Source organism: Anas platyrhynchos, chromosome 21 (genome assembly GCF_047663525.1).
Source record: "Anas platyrhynchos isolate ZD024472 breed Pekin duck chromosome 21, IASCAAS_PekinDuck_T2T, whole genome shotgun sequence".
NCBI classification, from domain to species: domain Eukaryota; kingdom Metazoa; phylum Chordata; class Aves; order Anseriformes; family Anatidae; genus Anas; species Anas platyrhynchos.
This window is the reverse complement of record NC_092607.1, coordinates 4681442-4701642: the sequence shown is the minus strand read 5'-3', so window position 1 is coordinate 4701642 and position 20201 is coordinate 4681442. Positions and strand designations below refer to the sequence as shown.

Sequence of the window (20201 nt, the reverse complement as noted above, 5' to 3'; positions counted from 1 at the left end):
CCCCAGAATGGGCACAGGCGATGTCGCGATGTCTGTGGCACTTGAGAGCAAGCGGTGTTCAGCTGGCACGTCTGAGCCGGCACTGGTAATTCCTCACGGGGCCTGCCAGCAGAGGAATCCAGGCAGCCAGCCTTTGGGGGTGAGCTGAAAATTCACTCTGTTGCTGTGGTGCCCCAAATTCCCAGCAGCATCTATCAAATGGCGTGTTGCAGAACCAGTTTAAATGCTAAGCAAGCTCTGCCTGGTAACTCAGATACCTCCACATTGTGTTTGTTTTTTATTTTTTTCTTGTTGATTTATTTATTTACTGGTATCCAAAGAGAATTATCTGGGGGAAAGAAGATGTTTGCTGATGAATGCTGATGGCACTGCCCTATGGCCCGTGGGATGGGGGAGGAAGAGAGGCGAGGAAGTCCAACGCGTGGCATTAAATGCCACCACGGCCAGGCTGGGTACAGACTTCTCCACGGCTGCAGAGGGACTTCTGAGATACGTAATGAGTGAAACTTTTTCCCAGAAATTTTCTTCTGAAGCAATTATTTCTGAAAATAAATGTTTCAGGAGAAAAAGGTATGGATTTTCCCGTTGCTGCTGGGCCTTTAGTCTACAGGAACCACCGATGCCATTCTCTGTCTCAAGTCAGAGCACTAAGAGGGAGCTGTGTCCACCTCCTCTGGGGGACCTCCTGCCAGCCACCCCAGGTCTTCTCCTGGCTGTTATCTCTCTGGCACGGTGCCCCTGGGAGCAATGTGCCCAGCCTGTGTTCTAAAACCCTGCAGAGCATGGAGAAATGGGGCCCCGAGCCGTTTATGGCACCGAGCTGGGGAACGGGGCAGCTCCTGGTGTCCTTCACCTCCTCCATCCCCACACGGCACCTCACACCACCTGCCAACAAATATCCTTCAATAAAAACAGAAACGTGTACGGGGCAGATGGAGGCGGTAGGGCTCAGCGTGACGACCACCCTTGGGGCCACCTTTGTGAGAAAAACACCTTCAAACTCTAACTTTTGTGTTTATTTTTCTATGGGGGTGGGGGGACGGGCACCGGACCGCAATGGCGGCACCCCCTGCACCGCACTGAGGCGAGCCCGCTCCCGGGGCTCCCCTCCCGAACCAGAGGGGCCAGGGGGCTGCGCTACGAGCCCGGCCGGAGGGCGGCGAGCCGGGGCTCGGCCCCTCCATTCCCTTCCCCTTCTCCTCCCTTCCCTCCCCTCAGGGCCGCCATTGGCGGCGCCGGTGCCGGGCGTGAGGCGGGGCCGCGGCCCCGGAGCGGGGCGGCGCCGGCAGCGGCGGGCGGCAGCAGGTGGCTCCGCACCGCTCGGCTCCGCTCTGCTTCGCTCCGCACCGCTCCGCTCGGCCCCGCAGCGCCCCGCACCGCCTCGCCGAGGCCCCTGCCGCAGCCAAGACGCCGCGGGCCGTGCTCCGAGTGAAGAATGGCGCGGCCAAGCTGGCCAAGCCACCGGCGGCGGCGGCGGCGGCGGGGGAAGCCCCCGGCGGTGCCCCCGGCTCCGGGCTGTTCATGGAGCGGTCGCAGAGCCGCCTCAGCCTCTCCGCCTCCTTCGAGGCCCTGGCCATTTATTTCCCCTGCATGAACAGCTTCGACGAGGAGGACGCGGGTAGGGGGAGAGGGAGCGGTGCGGGCTCGGGGCTGGGTGGGGGGAAGGAGCCGAAAGGGGCTGGGGAGGGGCTGTGGGGGGCTGAGGGGACGGTGCCTGCCCGGCCACCGCTGTGCTGGGAGCAGGTAGCGAGGAGGCTGCGCTCCCAGGGGTCGGGGGCTGGCGGGGGAGCTGGGGGCTGTGGGGTGCTGGTGCTTGCCCTGGCCCAAGGTGAGGGCTGGGGGTGTCAGTGGTCCCCATCTGTGGGCTCCTTTTGTGGTCCCCTTCGGCTCCCCAGCCACAAGGAGCGGCTGCCCAGAGGTGGTCCAGCAGCCGCGGTGTGCCCGGCGCTGGGATGGCCACCAGTACCCATCAGGGAGCGTGTGCCCGCGGAGGTTAGGAGGGAAGGTGTTTCGTGGTGATGAAACATGCTCTCTCTTCCCATCGGTATCGAAATCGGGGTAGATTTGCCAAAGAACGGCTTCAGCATCAGCCGCCTGGTGCTGGCTGCCTCCAGGGAGGAGCTGGGTTTGCTGCCGGACATCGCGGCCGGCTCTCAGGGTGGTTGGGCTGAGGGGTGCTGAGCCTTCAGGGCTGGGGAGCGGGGCAATCAGTCCCTTTAAACGAGAGTGAAGTGGATCCTGACGTACATGTAAGTGCAGAAGCCTCTCAGAGCGGGTGCGGTGGTTTTTGTCTGCTTTGTAAAGACGTTTCTGGCCTCAAAGAGTTGGCAGTGTCCATAAAATGAGACCGAGCTTCAAAAAGAGGGCTGTTGGGTAAGGAAAAGCAGGAAAGAAATTGGATTGAATGGGAAAGGAAGGGCACCGGGTGCTGGAGAAGGTGCCGGGAGTGGAGGGCAGCACAGCAGCTGTGTGGGTAGGGAGGGCACAAGGCAGTGGATGCAGTGGATGTAAGCACTTCATCCGTCCCCAGCGGCTCACTCATAAATGAAAGATGTTTTTCACAGTCCGTGCTGTGCCAGAGACCGAACCCATACATGAATCTGAGCAGCAAATAATGAAAGTTGGTAACTAAGGCGTGTTTTAACATGGACTGTCATGGTTGCATCCCTCAAAATGCCGGCATGCTCCTTTGTCTGGGAGCTCATCCCAGGATGTGCAGATGCCAGCAGGAATACATGGGCAAATCAGCACTGCTGCACCTTTAACATTGTTGTTTCTAAAGGAATTGACGTAAGAATAAATTCATCATCTGTGTGATTAACTTATGATTGTCATCAGCATCATGCAAGGATGCCAGGCAGCAGGCAGAAGATTGTATCCTCCAGTGGATAGATATTTATTTTAATGTTATCCTCAACATTTTGCTCTTGATTTATTTTCACTTCATGTTTGGTTTGGATGCCGGGGAGCATGCATGACGATAACGGGAGCTTTGGGAAGTCTTGGCGCTGTTGCTTCAGAAATGACTGATGGTGAGACATGCTGGAGTACAAGCACCCGGCGCGAAGCCCTGAGCAGCATTTCATTCCCTGCTGCCCAGCCCCTTTGCTTGGCGCTGGGCGATGGTTTAAGCAAATGCTTCCTGTTCCAGCACTTAGAAAAATGGGTTTGCACACAATTGTATTTATCTATTCACACTTAGTGAATGCTCATGCATGAATGCTGATAGGCTGTCTTTATACAGCACAAGTGCTCACCTCTGAATTAAATAAATCTACAATTAAGACCTCATTCTCCAGCAGCTCATTAGAGGATCTTGCCTGCCTGAGTTAGCCTCATCAGTAAAGCTGTTTGGGGTGCTGTGCAGCACACCGGGGATGTTGCAGCATTTGTTTCTGTATTTTGTGCCTCTGAATGTGTGTTCAGACACGTATGAGCAACCGGTGAGGATGAATGTGTGCTGCTTTGTGTTTGTGTGTGTGTTAAAACCAGAAGCCTGGATTTTTTTTTTTTTCAAGGAAGTAAATGTCACAAAAGGGAAATGATAAATGATGAAATTGTGCCAGACAAGATTCTGTAATTTTCATACCCATGCGTAGAGTGAGGTTCTGACCAGTTTGGGTTGCAGTGTGATTTCTGTCAAAAAAAAAAAAAAAAAAAAAAATCTTGATAGCTCATTCAGGGAGGTGAATGTTGCATATGGCAAGATGTTCTCCACAGGAGGTGGCAGCAAAAAAATAAATAAATTGATCCCACGAGCATTGGTAAAGTAAGCAAGCTTATTTCAAACAGGCACATCATCCATTTTGTCTGAAGCTGAGAAGCACATCTTTAGGAGAATGCTCGTCCTATGGAAAAAGACGAGGAGTTGATAAATGGCCACACCACTCCTTCTGAACAGAGGTGCTTGGGAACTAATGAGAACTCAAATCATCAAACAAGGACAATTTTTGAGTTGTTTCATTTGAGTTACTACAGGTGGGTCAGATTAAAGGGATTAGAAGGAAGTTTTCAGGAGAGCCCATGCTGAGAGGTGTGGTGACATGGAAACAGCTAGCCAGGTTTGGCCAGAGCTGGTACCATCTGGGGGTTCTAGGATGTTTCACTTTTTCTCTTGAAAAATGGATCTGCTTTTGAGAAATGCTTTTACTTGTAATGTTTCCTTTTTTGTATTGGCCCTTTTGTTAGTGTCCATCTTTCAGGCAGCAGATGAGAAGGCTGTTCTCAGCTTCTCTTCTGCTTCCCACAAAACCGGTGATGATGTGAGAAAACTGATTTCTCAGCAGTGGAGTGGATGCAGATGCTGCTTGTATCACAGTGCACAGAGGCTGGAGGCGAGTATACACAGGACAGTGATGGCAGTGAAGGACCTGGAGCGAGAAAGTGGATTTTCTGAATGCTTCCAGAGCTAATCACCCTATGGGGAGGGGGTGATAGAGCCTCAGATGTGTGCCGTGGCAAATAACATCACGTGCCTGTCTCCCCAAAGAGGTGGATGTGGAGTGGCACTGAAATTTGCTCTCCTGTGTTGTAATACCCTGTTCATTCCTCAGCTGCTTACACAAAGAGGATACTCTGAGCAAACACTGAGCTCTGTTCGCTGGTAAGCTGCAGTGGGGCTCTGAAATAACAGAAATTACTGTCTGCACTCAATAGTGTAAGGACTCTAGGTTAATAACTCTTTTGATCTCGGCATGGTAATGTTGCTGTGCTTCCTGCCGGCTGAGTGCTGCTGCCTTTGCTCCACGAAGGTCCCCATCAATGTCAGCGGAAGGTAAGGATTCTGAAACTGCGGTTATTATCTGCTTAGGTGTTGGTTTAACTTATGCAAATGCCTGTCCTGAACTCTGTTAGTTTTTCCCTAATGGAGTAGTAGACTAAAAAGAGTTTTTTTTTTTTAAAATTAAGCATAAATGTCCAAACGGTTACATGCCTGTCCGTACAAAGCAGGGTGGTTTGCCTTGGTTGCACTTGTCCTGGGGATTATTCCTCTGCCCTGCTGGCCTTTGAGGGCCTGCCTGCCATCCCGGGGCCCTCTCCTGACTTGCTTTGCCTGCTGTCCATCACCAGCATGTTAAATGTGACTGCACTCTGTGCACATTTCTCTAGAAATGCAAGCCTTAAACCCATGCATATTTCTAACTAAGCACAAATCTTGGTTGTGTGAAGGATCCGCCTTACTCTTGTTCTTGCTCCTGGCTGGAAACAGCAATTTGCTGTGCTGGTGACAACGTTTCAGAAGGGCCTGAACTGCCAGGTGGCAAGTGCACGTGGCTTAAAAATAGGCTGTCAAGGACTGGCGATGGCTGTGGGAACCTGCCTTGGGGACAGCTCTCGAGCTCTGTGTGCAGGTTGCAGTCAAGAACCCCGAGCAGTGTGGAGCAGGGTGCTGGAAATCCACCGCGAGAGGTCTTGGCACTGTCCAGGACCGAGGAGGATCCTTAGGGTCAGTGGGGATGTTCTGCTGAACCCTCTGCTTGCTGGCACTGCAGAGAGCCTGCACGTCCCAGCTGTGGGGCTTGGAGTTTGGGGAAATTCTCTAAAGCAGAGCAGAAGGCGAGGATTTGGTAGAGAGCAGTAGCAGTGACTTGGAGCTGTAGGTGCAAAACCCTGTGGGCTTTGGGCAGGAGAGGGGAGGTGGTTGTACGGTGGGGGCAGTTGGTGTAAGAGGGGTCCTGGTGGGAATCCAGGAGCAGTCCTTGGCTCTGAGGAGAGGGGAGCCTCCAGCCAGGACCCTGTGCGCTGCAGAGGACACAGATCCTACCTGAAGACACACAGGTGGGGAAGGGCTAAAGATCACTGAAGTAAGGGCAGCCTGCTCTGAAGTCTGTGGAACCTGCATGTCCTGCAGTGTCCCTGAGGAGTGGCATTGTCATCCTGAGTGCTCTCAGAGCTGGTCCTCGGGGTTCCTGAAGACACTGTGCGTGAACCTCAGGATCCAGGAGCACTTCTCATGCCCGAGTGTCTGCTCCAGCTGTGCTGGGACTGAAGGGTGAGGGGCAGGCATGCACCAGCTCCTTTCTCTTCCATCCTGAGTCCTGCCTTCCTTGGGAAGGAAACCTGTTTGCACTGGGAGCAGGCATCTAAGGCATGCCCCGACAGAGAGACAGGTTTGGATGTCTGGGAGCCTGTAACCACGGGTCGTGTTGCAGATACAGCTGCCCTGAAGTCCAGGCATCCCTGAGCATCCGCACAGGGGTAAACTCACGTGAGTTACAGGGATCCTACACCCGTGAAAGCCTGCAGAGCGAAGAGGCTTTGATGAGGAACCAGCAGGAGCCGTGGTGCAGCTGCAGAGGACACGTCGGAGTGCAGCAGGTCGGAGGACCACTGCCACGGCCACGAGACGGCAGGAGGAGATCGTGCCTCAGCCAGCTGGAGCCAAGTGTCTGGCAGAGAGAAAATGGTTTCCAAAGTCAAAATGTCTCCTAGATACTGCCAGTAAGCCTACTTGTGGCAGCTGCTTGTTCGGAAGAGAGTTGAGCTCGAGATAAAATTCAGCCTCGGCTGCTGCTTTCACACGCTATCGAGTACTGGCAGATGCGCTGCGCCACGATCAATTGCTTTGAAGAGCAACTGTGTGAAATGTTAATTCAGTGGGTTGGTAAATGGTTAATACTGGGCTGGAACAATGGGCTGGGTGCGGGCTTCTAGGTTAGTTTAGAAAACTTTTTTTGTCTGGGTTGTATCTGTTGAAATTCTCTAATTTTAAACATTTAACTTCTCTGTAATTTTAAACATTAAAGAGCCGTGAAGTTATTAAATAGAGAGATCCCCTCTGTAGGTTTTCAAGTTGCCATGGATATTTCTCAATGGCAGCACTGTGCTGGATTGGGGTGCACATAATGTTAAAGAAAATGATGATTCAAGCATTACTCTTTTTTAAAAAAATATATATTGAAATTGTTAAGTCCTTGTGGTCTGCTTTTCCTTCTTTTGGATGAAGCTAAGAGGTTTACAGACTACCCCAAACCCACTTTTATTAATTATTTGATAGGTAGGTAACCACATTCACACAGAGAACATACGGAGGACAAGGCAAATGATTTGCACAGTGGGGATATGAAGTATTTTTCCTGTTAACCTTTTACAAATGAGATGCTAGTTCATCCCTGAAGCCCTGCACAAACCTAAAATCTGGGGCTCATCTGGCAATGCCTTACCCAGGGGATGCTGCAGGGCAAATCCGAATCAGCCTTGGAATAACCGGGTGCGGAGGGAGTTTGCTTGTGGCCTGGTCCCTGCTATGAACCTCGCTGGCTCTCTTGTGCAGGAGGCAGTGAAAGCTGTGGCTTTTCATGGAATCATAGAATGAAAAAACATGGCTTTCACTGCCTCTTTTCCCTCTCCGTGGGGTGTACCTTGGCCTCAGGTTGTCCTGGTTGGAAGGAGCGCCTTCCTCCCAGCTGGGCTCATTCTGGCTCTGCGGAAGCAGACCTTTGTTTTACAAAGGGATTAAAACTCAAAAATAGGAATGATTTTAGAGGAGCTGCTGGAACAATCACTCGTCCATCAAAGGAAGGTGTATGGAGTGAACCAACGGCAGAGGTGCCGTGGCTAATGCCTGCGGAGCCCTGTCGGGACTGAATCCGGATCAGATGTGATGAATATCTTCCACCATAGACCTCAGGTTGGCACGGAGCTTGCCGGATTGTGCTGTTCCTGCACCTCCTGCACTGAACTCTTGGTCCTGTGGATCCGCTGCCTGCTGTGTGACCGGTGTGCACGGGGAGGGCTGCAGAGACACAGTAAGGATTTGTTCGCCTTCGAGACCAGAAGGGAGCGAGAACCCCATGAGAGTCAGCTTTAGGAGCGAGGCACTTGAAACCTTTTCCTCATTTTCCCTCTACCCACAGAACTTGCTTGCAGTCGTGGAGAGCGCAGCGCTGCTTCCCTCGAAGGTGTCGGCGCCCAGCCAGCCGTACATCTCCTGCCGGATGCTGCGAGGATGTTGGTGCTCCCCAGCCACGTGTGCAGGAGTTGTGGAGGGCTGCCTCTGTGTGATCTCCGCCAGCCACAGGGGAAGTGTATCTCTTCCCCTTGTTTTGCTGTCAATTTGCTGCAAATAGAGAAGTGTGTCCCTGGAAAGCTTTCTGTCTAGGAGAAACTGTTTCCTTCCTGCTTCTATTTCATGTGAAATTAATTCTAATGCAACATTTATTAATTCAAAAGCACTCTGTTCTCCAGGCTAAAGAAAACAGTCTTTACTCCATCAGGTTCCTGCATCAGAACAAGCTGGGAAGTGCTGTAAGTGCTGTGCTTCAGCGTCTGTTTGACTGAATGTATGAACCTGCTTCGTGTGGGGGGATAATCACGTTTGGTTGGAGTAGCTGTTCTGAGATATAATTTATCTGTGCGGTTATTTTTTGAAGCCCTATCTGCCCGTATTTGAGTGCCTCGGTTAGATTAGAAACATGAGTGTTTTAATTTAGGGGATGGTCTGCAAGCTGCTAACGCAGTTCGTGGGGCAGTGGGACCTGCCTTACACCGGCTTCTCGGGCCTCCCATCTCCTCCGCTCCTGCTCGTTCCCGCAGCCACCTGCCTCGAAGCACGGCCAGCGTGGTTGAACGAGGATTTCTAGTCCTCTGCAGAGCTGCTCGGCACCATTTGAATATCCGTGTAGCCCAGTCATGCTCCTCTGAGGTTTGGCTTTGGCTTCTGGAACAGGCTGTGAGAGCTGCGCTGTGTGGGGATGTCAGGGCAGGGATTGTGCAACACGAGCGAGGCCTCAGCAGGTGCCAGTGCTCTGCCCGCCTGCTGGCAGCACGCACACACGGGGCACGCTCTGCGCTTGCTACCAAACTGTGCTTGCCTTGGATCAGCTTTTAAGCTGGATCTTCGGCTTTGCTTTTGCAAAGCAGCATGCATGAAAGGCCTGGAAGCCCTGAGCCAGCTGAACTTCACATAGGAATAAAGCAGAGCTCAGTACCCCCTGTTTTTTAACCAAATCTAGGCACGGTTCAATCCCCGTGGCAGGTAATGGGTTTCAGCCTCGTGCCATTAGCGTTATATCACCTTCTTCCAACACACAAAGAACTCACACGATCTTGCAGAAGCCGGTTAAAATGTTCAAGTGCTCAACAAGCTGAAGAGTACAGCGTGTACAGGGGTGAATCTCACATTTCTGTTAAACCTGGTTTATGACTAAGGAGCTCTTGCTAACGTCTGCGTGTCCTTACTCCGAGGAGCATAGGGGTGGGAGGTGTCCTTGAGAAGTCACTTTTCAGCACCCCAGCTTGTTGTCATCTTCCTGCTGAAGTTTGTAATTAGAAGGATGCTTTCCCGAAAAATTCAACCTAAATCTTCATGGAAATTAAGCGCGTTACTGGTGTCTTGCTCCTAATGACCCGGGAGGCAGCCGATGGCTGCTGGCTGCAGAGGAACGCTTCGCTCCTCTTCCCCGTGCTGATACCCCGACGTCAGGAGGTGACCGTCATCGCCACGCTCGCTCTCTCTCATCCCTCTCCCTCCTTTTCAGCCTCTTGCGTTTTACACTAAAGCCTGATTTGGTTCTTAGCGCAGAGCACTTTGCCAGCACTGCGTTGCCCTCGTTGCTGTGTGCAGGCTCTTGCTCGCGGAGCATCGTGGATGTGCTCTGGCTGAGCTCTGCCCGGCTGCTAGCAGAGAGGAAATCATCTCCCACGCTTCGGGGACGTCGTTCCTATAAACGCACAGCATTTGCAGGAGCACCCCTCTTCCTGACTCGCATTTCGGATGTGATCCGTGCCCCTTTCCAGATTGTTCTGTGCAGGATTGCTGCCTGGCTGCTCATTCCCTCTTTGGCCTTTGTGCATTTAATTTCTATCTGCGTTCAGAGCTACTGCTCGGTGACTTTGCTGAGTCTCCTCTTACTGATTTGTGGGGTAACCTGTTTTATCCCATCGGTACCTGCCTAAATTCTTTATCTGCCGTTTACCCAGACCTGTGCTGCAGGACGTTGGTGGGATTTGGGGCTGGGGACGTGGCTATACCAGGGAGCTCTGTCCCCCTGGCTCTGGGCGCACTGCACCGTTTTGGATGGTTTTGGCAGCCTGAGAGGCAGAGACCTGTAACTGAGGATCCACAGGTGAACCGCAGCATCCCTGCAAACCTCTTGGGACTGTGAGGTGTCTCCCTCCCCGTGGCACGTGTGATTTTGTCCCTCTCTGGATCTCACCATCTCCGTAGCAGTAAGAGCTCGGTGTTTGCGGGGTCAGACCTGCCTCCAGTGGTGTGGGACTCCCGCCGGCTGCCCACCGATACCGCGAGTACTGACAGCTAGCAGGAAATGTGTCCTGCCACGGGGATGGGAAACATGGTAATTGTGTCACAGCCAAGATGTCTAAGAAGATTAATGTGTTTTTTCTTTTTTTTTTTTTTTTGTTGGAAATCCAGCTCCTCATTTAGCACTTCTCAGCATCTTGGAAGGATTGTGTGGGTGGCTGTTTTTTTTTTTTTTACTTTTATTTCTACTATTTACCTTTCCTTGTATTCGATGCGTGAAATCACAGCACAAGTAAAAAGGAAAATTTGACTCAAAATTTAAATGTTGCTGCTTTATACCCGTATTTTGTTTTTAATTGCATTGTCAGGGAAATAAATGAGAAGGCTTCTCCTCTCTCATGCTTGTCAGACTTCCAGCTGTTGTAGCCGGTTTGTTCCTGGAGAGCCACATCATGGCAAATACGACCCAGTAGCGCTCTGATGTCCACCACGTGCTGCCATCCCGCTGGCTGAAGCCCTGTTAGCCCATACGAGGTCTCTGGTGGCCCATGGGATCGGGGCAGTTGCCCTGCAGCAGTTCTGTGGGGCCCTTTTACCTCCACAGGGGTTTTAAAATTCATCTGATGGTGCAGGTAGGTAGCGATCCATTCTAACTTCTGTGGTTTGATAATTGGCCGCTGCTCCCCACCCCAACAAAACAAAAACCCCACAACCAGGCTGAGTTGCTGTCACAGCCCGCTGTTACGTTGCCCCTTTGGTCAGAGGTGATTTTGGTACCTGACTGTCAGGACGCACACGGTTTTGTACCTGATCTGCATGATCCCTGTACATCTGCCTTTGGGAATCACAGCCCACAGATGCATCCCCTCTGGATTTGGGATTTTTGTTTCTTTGTAATAAGATGGAACAGGCTAGGCTGGTGTAGCTCAAGATGAAAACAAGCTTTCTGCCAAGGATCGAGGTTTTGACAACCAGAGCGTGTGCTTGTTTTAAATATTAAATATGGAAAGTTGGGCAGAAACGCCTGCGAGTTTTGGGCTCTACTTTTTATTGAAAAGGAATGGGATTTCGGGCCGTATCTGCCCACAGCCATTGTGAAAATCAGCAGCAGTCCTGCTTTTGTGAGGCTGAAGCTCTGCTGGTCCGGGTTTGAGCCAGCGAGTGGAGGAGCGCCCTCGGGATGGGAACAAGTGGATGGAGGAGCACTGAGAAAGCTGGTGTGGAAACCAGGGCAAGAAATGCCCAAGGTGGGTGTGCAGACCAGTGCCCGGCCTGGCAGACGGTACACATGAAATCAGAGTGATTTATGGAGCTGGTTTTGTTAAAAGCTTCCTCGTGTGTTTTTGAAAGCTGCCAGCTTGGTCAAAACCCACCACCCGGGCGCTCCGAAGGGGCTGCAGGGACACCCGTGGCGACGCTCTGACAGCCCCTTCGTGCGGGCTTTGCAGGCTGCCACGTCCTCGTTGCCTCTCGGGAATCAGACGGTGTCAAAATGTTGCACGGTACAAGGACATTTCCATGGTAACGTCAGCATCCCATGGCACCCGCTCCTGTGCCATCGCTGTGCCTTCCTCCTCCGGCTGGGGCCGTCGCGGCACCCAGCTACGGGCTCTGTGAGCTGAGGGATGGGGCTGAGGCTGGAAGAGGTGCCCTCCTTGCCCATTGGGGTGCCTGCAGTGAGGCAGGTATTCCTGCTTTCCATGGGGTGGTTCCTGCATAATTCAACTTTAAAGCATCTGCCCTTGTTTTCCGCAGCGCCGGAGGAGCAGCATCTCGCTGGAAGATCTGCCTTGCTCCTGGTACCCCCAGCACCTGCTCCTACCTTCGGCTCCTTGTTGGGGGCTCCAAGATCACTTGATGGGGGAAACGACCTGGCCACACGTGGGGCCAATCCCTTCAGCAGCCTCCTGCACGCAATCCATCGGCTGCTCTGGGCGCTGCTGGCCCTGGGGCCACCTTGGACAGCAGCATCAGGTCTTTGGGTAGAGCCCCCATGGTTTTGGTCTGCCTATAAATGCTTCAGTTCCTGCTGCTACTTCTGCAGTCACAGTGTCCCGCTAGGGTTCTCAGCATTTCCCATCTGTTTTTCCCCCTTTTCTTTCTGTATTTACACGTTTCCACCAGGTGATGTTTTCCAAAATTAGCATCGTGGATTTCTTTGCGGTGCAGACAACACATGTTTGTTGGCTCCTTTCCCTTGACATCAAGAAAGCTGTTCTCAATGTTTTATTGATAAGCTAGAGACTTGGCAAGGAGCAAGCTGAAGATACTCTCTGTATGGCAGCCCGTGGCCATTCCACCACTGATATTTTCCACTCCTGCTTGACTCTCTGGAGGAGCAGTGCAGTGGTCGTGGTTTTATCAACGTGCATGTGCTGCTTCTGAGAATTGCATGGGTCAGGAGTCATTTACCTGATGGTTTGTCTTCCTGAAATGCATGAGGTGTGCATGATCAAACCAGCACCACGTGAGTGCGCGGCAGGCCCATCTCTCACATGGTGCTGTCACGTAAAGGGGTCACGATATCACGTATGATAAAAGCCAGGCTTGTGGCTTCCCCATCTGGTCTAAAGGACTTCACTTGAAGGGAATGCGAGGATAGATGGAAGACTGGAGAAAGCTCCGGTTGAAAATAAGGGAAGAGCTTGACTTTTGATCACGTCTGTTCCTCAGGACCCTCTTCTGGACTGTTTCACAACAGCAATTCTCAGCTCTCCCATTTGGCAGGGGGTTTCCTCTGCTTGAGCAATGCCAGAGACTTGAGCTATCTTTCTATAAACTTGTTTTTCATCTCTTTCCACTGAAATCCTAACTTCTGGCTAGCATCACAAGTAAATCTGTTCTTGTGACCTGCCTGCTCTGTGTCTGGAGAAACACTTACTGCTCTGGGACAACAGTTTTTGTTTTGTTTTGTTTTAAATCCTAAACTCAATTTTGCCAAGACCCAGCCCAAGCCAGGTGCCCCTAACATGGCATCATGTTGGTCCTATTTCACCGTTTCCTATTTTTGACTCCATGCCGCCCAGTTTACCTACTAGAGAGGCCCATGAAACATTGTATGGGTGGTTGAGGTGAAATTTGGCTCACAGCTGTAGGAGTGATACCAGGCTAATTATCCGCAGTCCATTTTCGTTGGGGTACTTGACACCGTTTTCACAGTCTGTTCGCTGCAACCATCTGCTTGTAGGACAGACTGACTGTGGAAAATCAGGAAGTCTTCTTTCGAGCCACAATTGTGCTTAATTTCCTGACATCTCTAAAACTGTTTATTTTCCTCAGCACCTGCCGTGGCGTCCAAAGGCTGGGCTTCCAGAGATGAGCTGTACAGGATATGAACCGCACACGAAGTGTTGGGGAGGCAGGCGGTGCAGGGGGAAGTGAATCCTGGCGGGGCGACATCGTGATGGGCTGAAAACGTTTAATTGATCAAAATGCTCAGGAATGATTTCCCAGGCTTCTGTCTGTCCTGTTACCAATGTTTTTGTGTACGGGCTGACTGATACAAAAGTGTTCTGCAGGTGTCAGTAATGTTGATTCGAGCAGTATTTTGCCTCAGTAAATGGCTTGAAAGCTGGATTTTGCCTGCTCTAATGCTAAATATCTATGATAGCAAAGATTCTCAACCTTTTATTTCAGTCTGTAAGGAAAAAAAGAAAGCTTAACATCTTGATATGAGTGCGTCTTGCTAGGCATTGTGAAAGATTCATTGACCTGTTCTCGTAAGCTCTTACAGTTCTCAGATTCGAGATGAAATTGCAGTCAAAAGCAAACATTTTAAAACTTGCTGATCTAAGTGGTCTAATAGTCGATGTGTTTTTTCCCTTAATTTTCCTGTGCTTGTCTCTTCAGAACTGCAGGTGTTCAGTCCACTAAGGCTGCAGCGCACAAAGAGGAAAAGAGCTGAAAAACTAGGACAGAGTTGGATTATATTTAACAATGTTCTATTTCAACTTGACAACCAGCTATCGAACACCTACAAGTTTGCGACTGTGATTCACTCGGAAGCTGACATAACTGATGTCACGTTGTATTAATAGCTACAGAATCGTAACTGCATTTAGCAGTGAGTTTCATTAACAGCCTCTACAAACACACTGACAATCGTTTGAAAACCTGAAAATATTAGGTGTGTATAAAAATGGATTCTGCCATAAAGGAACCTCCTGATACTGCCAAATGTGTTTACTGCAAGTTCTTGCAGGTGTTATGCATAATAATTCCTCTTTAGCACTTTCAGTAGGTCTTACTGATGGCAAAAAAAAATGTTTGAGGACTGATCCACGCTCCTAAATTAATTCCAAGCTGCTGATCTAGTCAGGTTACACACGACTATGCTTGGCGCTTGCGGCCACAGCAGTTTTCTTGGCAAGTGGAAGCTGTCCAACAGCCTCCTGAACGGGGCAGGCCGTTGTTTTGGGAGGCAGTCGCTAAGCCTGCAGGGGTTGTAGTTAAACACTTGGGTTTCAGCTGGAAGTGTTGTTCTGAAAGCTGTGTCTCAACAATTCCCTGCGAGCTGAACGGAGCTGCCTGAGTTCAGCTCCCTGTGGAGCTCCGCACGTTTTCCCCGGGTGGGCTGCTAGCCACCTCCGAGATTTTCCGGGGGAGGTGGGAGTGCTGAGCGTTTCCTCCCAGCTTTTTTTTGGAGATGCTGAGTCAGTAGCTAGCGCTGGTGGCGTGTAACCGATCCTCACCAGCCTTCGTTAGCTGTCCCGGGCTGAACGAAGCCGTTACTCTGCGGCCTTTCCACTCTCCATATGCACTGTCTTAGCGTTTGCATCACTGGCAGGAAAGGTCAAGACTGGCTCCAGAAGCGAAATGAAAACTGAGAGTCCAGAGGGCGTGTGGATGTCGAGTTACACACCCAGAATCTTGCTGGGACCTGCAGCCTCCCCTCCCGAAATGTCTCTGGGAGTAATCTGTGGAGCCGTACATACATTTTGGGTAGGCTTTCTAAACTCTGGGTACCTCTGAAAGGCAGTCCACTGCTCCTCATGGCAACCATCTCCTTCCCTTAGTTCCTTCTGTCTCTTACATACTTCGCCTGGCCTCTTCTCTTCCTTCTCGCTATGAATAATTCAGTCGGGTTTAAATTTTAAGGCGACGCCTGTCTCATCCGTCTACCACCCGTATTTGACACCTGTCACTTGGATGCATCCTGGCTTTTGCTGACCTCCGACCTCCAGGCTGGCCTCCCCTGCCCTCTTTGAGAGGCTGCGAGTCTCCCGAGACCAGCAGGGGTGGCTGCCTCGGGACACGCCGAAATGGCAAACAACAGCCCTTTGAAAAGCAAGGGAACAGCATTATTTATTTTAAAAAGATGGAAACCATGGGCAATTTTTCTCCTTGTACCTCGCAGGGTTAGAAACACCGTCTTCGAGCACAACACCAAATGGCCCCTCTCCCTTCCTCCCATAGAGTCCTAAGTAGCTGTCCAGACAATTAAGCATATTTTGTGATCTTCCCATGACGTGGCTTTGTTTTAAACGTTGCAGAGGCAAATCTTCATTGGACACAACCCAGCAAGCGATCGCACCACCTCGGGCTCAACGTGTCTGTGCTGAAGCAGCCTATGACAGCGAAGGAGTGTAATTAGCAAGACGCACAGAACGAGATTGAAAAAAGATGTGAAAATAAGCAGAAGGATTTGAAAAGGATTAGGAGAGTAAATGACAAACCAGTAGTTAAATGGTGCATGATTAATGACTGTAGAAGTAAAAGGTTGACTAAATATTGTGACTCTGTAATGGCTGCCCCAAAGTAATAGAAAATACTTAGTTCAGAAGGCTCCAGAAGTGGATTTGTATCGACGCATGCTGACTCTGGGGTTGGATGTGGCTTAGGTCTTAGACATTGGCTTAGGTCGAGGTGAGCACCCCGGGGCCCTTTCCTGGTTGAGTCGATGACCTGAAATCCATCTCCCTCCTCTAATATTGCAGATCACCACCGAAGAGTCGGGTGCCCACTGAAGTCCTGCGGTGGTTTATTCCCGCTATGAGCCTTGGCACAGGTGGTTGTATCAAAACTGCCTGGAGTCACGGAGTCAACCGGTGGCTTTTTGTGGGATTAAAGGAAGTACATCAGTACTGGAACATGTTGCTGTGTGCTGCAGAGCTTTGTGTGGGCAAACAGAGCCTGGGGTTCTGGGAAGATGCAGCTTCCACGGTGGTTACAGGAGCACCTAGGAGTCACTTGGGGTGACTGCAGGGAACCTGGAGTACCTCGCTCTAACTCTGTCCTCATGCTGCCTTTGTCACTTCTGAACGTACCTCCTGATCTGGGGCTGGATTTTGTCTTTTTTTTTGTGTCATCATTTCTTAATTTTCAAGGAGGCACCAAACTCCTGTGTATGTTTAGCAAATACACTGTTGAGAACTGAGCCAAATATGGGTGTTTATTGATGTAGCACCTGTCTCTCTCACCTCTCTACTGTTTTAGGGTCCTTGCTGACGTTGTCTCCCTTCAAACTGTTTTCTTTAAGACACAGAAGAACATATCTGAGAATGGCTGGAGGCCCCAAGCTGTATTGTTAGGTTTTAAAGGTCAAGATTTGTATCGAACCTCTAAAAGCCAACAGAAGTTCAGAGTGCCAACCCATAATATCGAGATGCCGACCAGAGGTTTGTAGCTGACCTAATTTTTCCATTAGGAACATTAAAGCAGAGCTGCAAGGTAGGGAAACGTTGAAAGCAACTGAGAGGGCTGAGCACACGGTTTTGGCTATCGTGAAGAAAATTTGCTGAGCATATTCTTTAACCTTTGGTTTTTGGTGCATATGCTGCTTAGAAGGGAGGAAGCTATGTAGGGCATCTGCTCTCTGTTCCTCACTGGGAAGATGTTCAACATTGGAGGAAACCGTTTCTATGGTTTTCTTCTTTTTTTAAGCAAAATCTCATTACTGTCAAGAGTAACATTTTTCCTTGTACTGCTTTTTTATGACAACAGCGTTGGCCATAACTCGTGAAATATAATTACAAGTTTCGGAGGTCTTTATGCATGCGGGCAACCAGCACAAACCTTCCTGAAGGGGATGAGGTTTTAGGGAGATGGTCTTGTTGACTCTAGCAAGGAATCCCACAAGTCTTCTGGAGGCTGTAGACACCTTCCCCCAAGTCAGAGGCCTGGGGTGTGCGGCATTAATAGCCTGTAAGGCTGTAAATAATTAACTCTCAACAAAATGTCTGCAGTGACTGTCATCCTGGTGGTAAAGTTGGCGTTAAAGGTGTATATTAAGAATCTCTTACTCTTCAAAGATAAAACCATCTATATAAAATGAGTCAATATGAAACGTGTGCTGTCCCTGTGGGATGAGGGACTGTGTGAGAGATGGATTTCTATTACCCATTTGCTTTATAATTGGGATCCTTGAATAAGGTTCTGTGTTTGTTAAACACGAAGGAGTGTGTGTGTGTGAATTTAATTTAATGCAACTGCTGTTTTATTTGTAGTGCTTTCAATAGGAACATCTTTCCACTGTAATGTAACGGGCTGTGCAGGATGTGTTTGGCTCTGGCAGGTAGGGTTTAGGAGAGTTCAGTTCTCTCCTGGGTGCGTTGCAGTGGGAGTTACTGGGAACAGCCAGCTGTGAAAGGAGAAGAATAGATCCCCAGGCCCATCCTGCATGTAAGAAATCCCAGAGGACTCTTACGCAGCGCCAGTCATATAAATTGAGTTCAGATGGAGAAGAGAGCTGTAAATAGGTTACTGTCAGCCACCCATCATCCGCCTCTTGGCTTCAGCGGAGTGAAGGTGGGAAACAGCCGTATGAAAGAACTCAGTGATTGCAAAGAGAAATTGCTTCTTAGATGAAATTGATGTCATCACTTGCCATGTTTTAACGAAGAGATAAGATGCAGCGTTTCCTCTTCCAGATTTTCAGCGGACTGGCAGCCTGAACATATCAGTAAAGCTGTCCCAAGGAAAATCAGACTCCGTGTTCAGCAGCTCCCATCTTTTGCAGTTTAGTCTTTAAGCATTAAATTGCTTTGAGCTCAATAATTTATCTCCCTCCAACTGCCTTATTGTCACTTTGATTTATTAATGCGTTGGCTTGGGCAGCCGTCCTAATGCTGTATCACAGCAAAGCAAAACCAAGGGCTGTGCTGAGCACAGACTGCAAATGTGAGCACGTTTTGTGTGACCCTTCCTCTGTAGCTGGTCCTGGAGGGACGATGTGGTTGGTTGAATGGGCATGCAAAAACTGGAGCTCCTCAGCTCTAACCTCGTTTTAGCACTTGCTGTCTCTCTCTTCCAACGCTCACCCTCTTCTTACCTTCTCTTGTTGTAGAAGAAGTTGAGCTCATGCTCTCCTTCTTTCTTTTTCCTTCCCCAGGAGCAGGTTGCGATGCTTAATTAGATAATGTTTGCCGAGCGGTGAACAAAAACTGCCAAGGGTTACTGTCCTCGCTGGTATTATTAGAGCTGGAGAAAGGCTGCCAGAAGGTATTGATTACTTGGTAAAAATAAGCCCTTCAAACTTCGTTGGTCTTTATTCATTACTGCTTTTTATCTTTGCTTCCTGCAAACATTTCAGAGGGTGGATTTGTTTGCCAAAAGATCAAAACAAAGCGTTGATAAATCCCGGTGCCAATTTGTAGCCTCCTGTGTGGGAGACATCAGAGGAGTTTTTGCAGTGCTCTGGAAAGTCTTTCTAGGATTTATATCCACTGGGATCCTGGAACTGCTTCGTGACCAAAGCGTCCAAGTAGCCAGGTAGGGGCAGGAAACGGAGTATCAGAAATAAGGAGAGAACTTCTCTGGGGTTTGTGAAATGCTGTTATTTGTAGAGGCTTGTATATAGTCTACAAAGTTCATGTTGGTTTGTTTAGTGGAGGTTGCTGGTGGGTTGGGGGCAAGCTGAGAGTTGTGATGTACAGGGGGTGCTGCTGGGGGCATTGGGGCTGGCTGCTGGGAAGGGCTCGCTGCCTCCTGTGTTTTCCAGTTCATCTCACAGCGATGCTGTACAGCTTCTCGTGTACCTCAGTGTGAAAAACAAAATGTCACACTTTGAATTCATTAGGCAGCTGTGCAAAGGACTGGGGACCGTTGGAAGGGAAAGCAGCTTTACATAGCAGTAAAACGCAGTGGAGAAAGTCACATATCTCTGGTAGAAAAAATGCAAAAGTCAAATTTTGCATAACTTTCAGAGGGCCGAGTCGTGCTTTGTAAGATGAAATTTCTGAGAAGGGTTTTACAACAGAAGGACACTGAGAAGGAATGTGACTCGCAGGGTGCCAGGAGGATGCACCGCAGTCTCCTATGGATCCAGAGAGCTGGAATTGTGATTGGCTTCAAAATCAAATGCCTGATAGCCTGCTCTGATTGAAGCGGGTGCTCGGAGCAGACGTGAAATCCAATGCCTTTCTCCAGAGTAGGCCAAGGGCAAGGCATGGACCTCCAATCATCTGCACACCTATGACCTGGTAACTGCTGCAGCAGGGAGACAGAAACCTGGGTTTGGGGGAGCCTGTGAGGTGCTACTGTGTGTGTCAGACTCGCAGATGGGTTCTTTGGTTATCACAGCTCCCCTTCGTGTTCGTCTTCTGCCATTATTCCCAGCGCTGAGCTCCTGTGAATTAGCGTTTGGGTAACTGGGGAGGTTGTAAGCAAATACTGATGACTGCACGCAGTGAGGGACCTCCAACAAGCTGAGACCCGACCTGTCACAGAGCACAGGGCACATCTGGTCAGAGCCATCCATTAGCAGGTCCTGTGCTGGCCTGGCACGCCAGCCTGCTTGCTGGCAGCCCCTTCTGGGCCTGCTGGCCATCATTACTCTGCAGCAGTCTTGACCAAACGCCGGCTTCGTTCCTTTTAAGACTCATTGCAATTCATGAACAGAAATGACAAGAACCGTCAGCAGCTGCTGTAAACTCATCCCCCAGTGCTGGTTGCTCAGATTTCTTCTAGAATTAACGAAGATGTGAGCAAGCTTTCCAGCTGCCTGCTGTGTGAAGGATGGGTGAAACAGGGATGTTTTTTTTTCCATTTTGTTAAATCA

The 20201-nt window shown here is 50.1% G+C and overlaps 1 protein-coding gene across 1 annotated transcript in view; it reads left to right on the top strand.

Moving 5' to 3' along the window:
• The first annotated feature begins 1265 nt into the window (after positions 1–1265).
• The window catches only part of RIMS4 (regulating synaptic membrane exocytosis 4), a 55092-nt gene continuing 36156 nt past the window's right edge, over positions 1266–20201 (top strand). Inside the window, exon 1 of the mRNA XM_027472899.3 lies at positions 1266–1618. Coding sequence (XP_027328700.1) covers positions 1522–1618 — 97 coding nt within the window. The 5' untranslated portion in view covers positions 1266–1521. The remainder of the gene's footprint in view (positions 1619–20201) is intronic.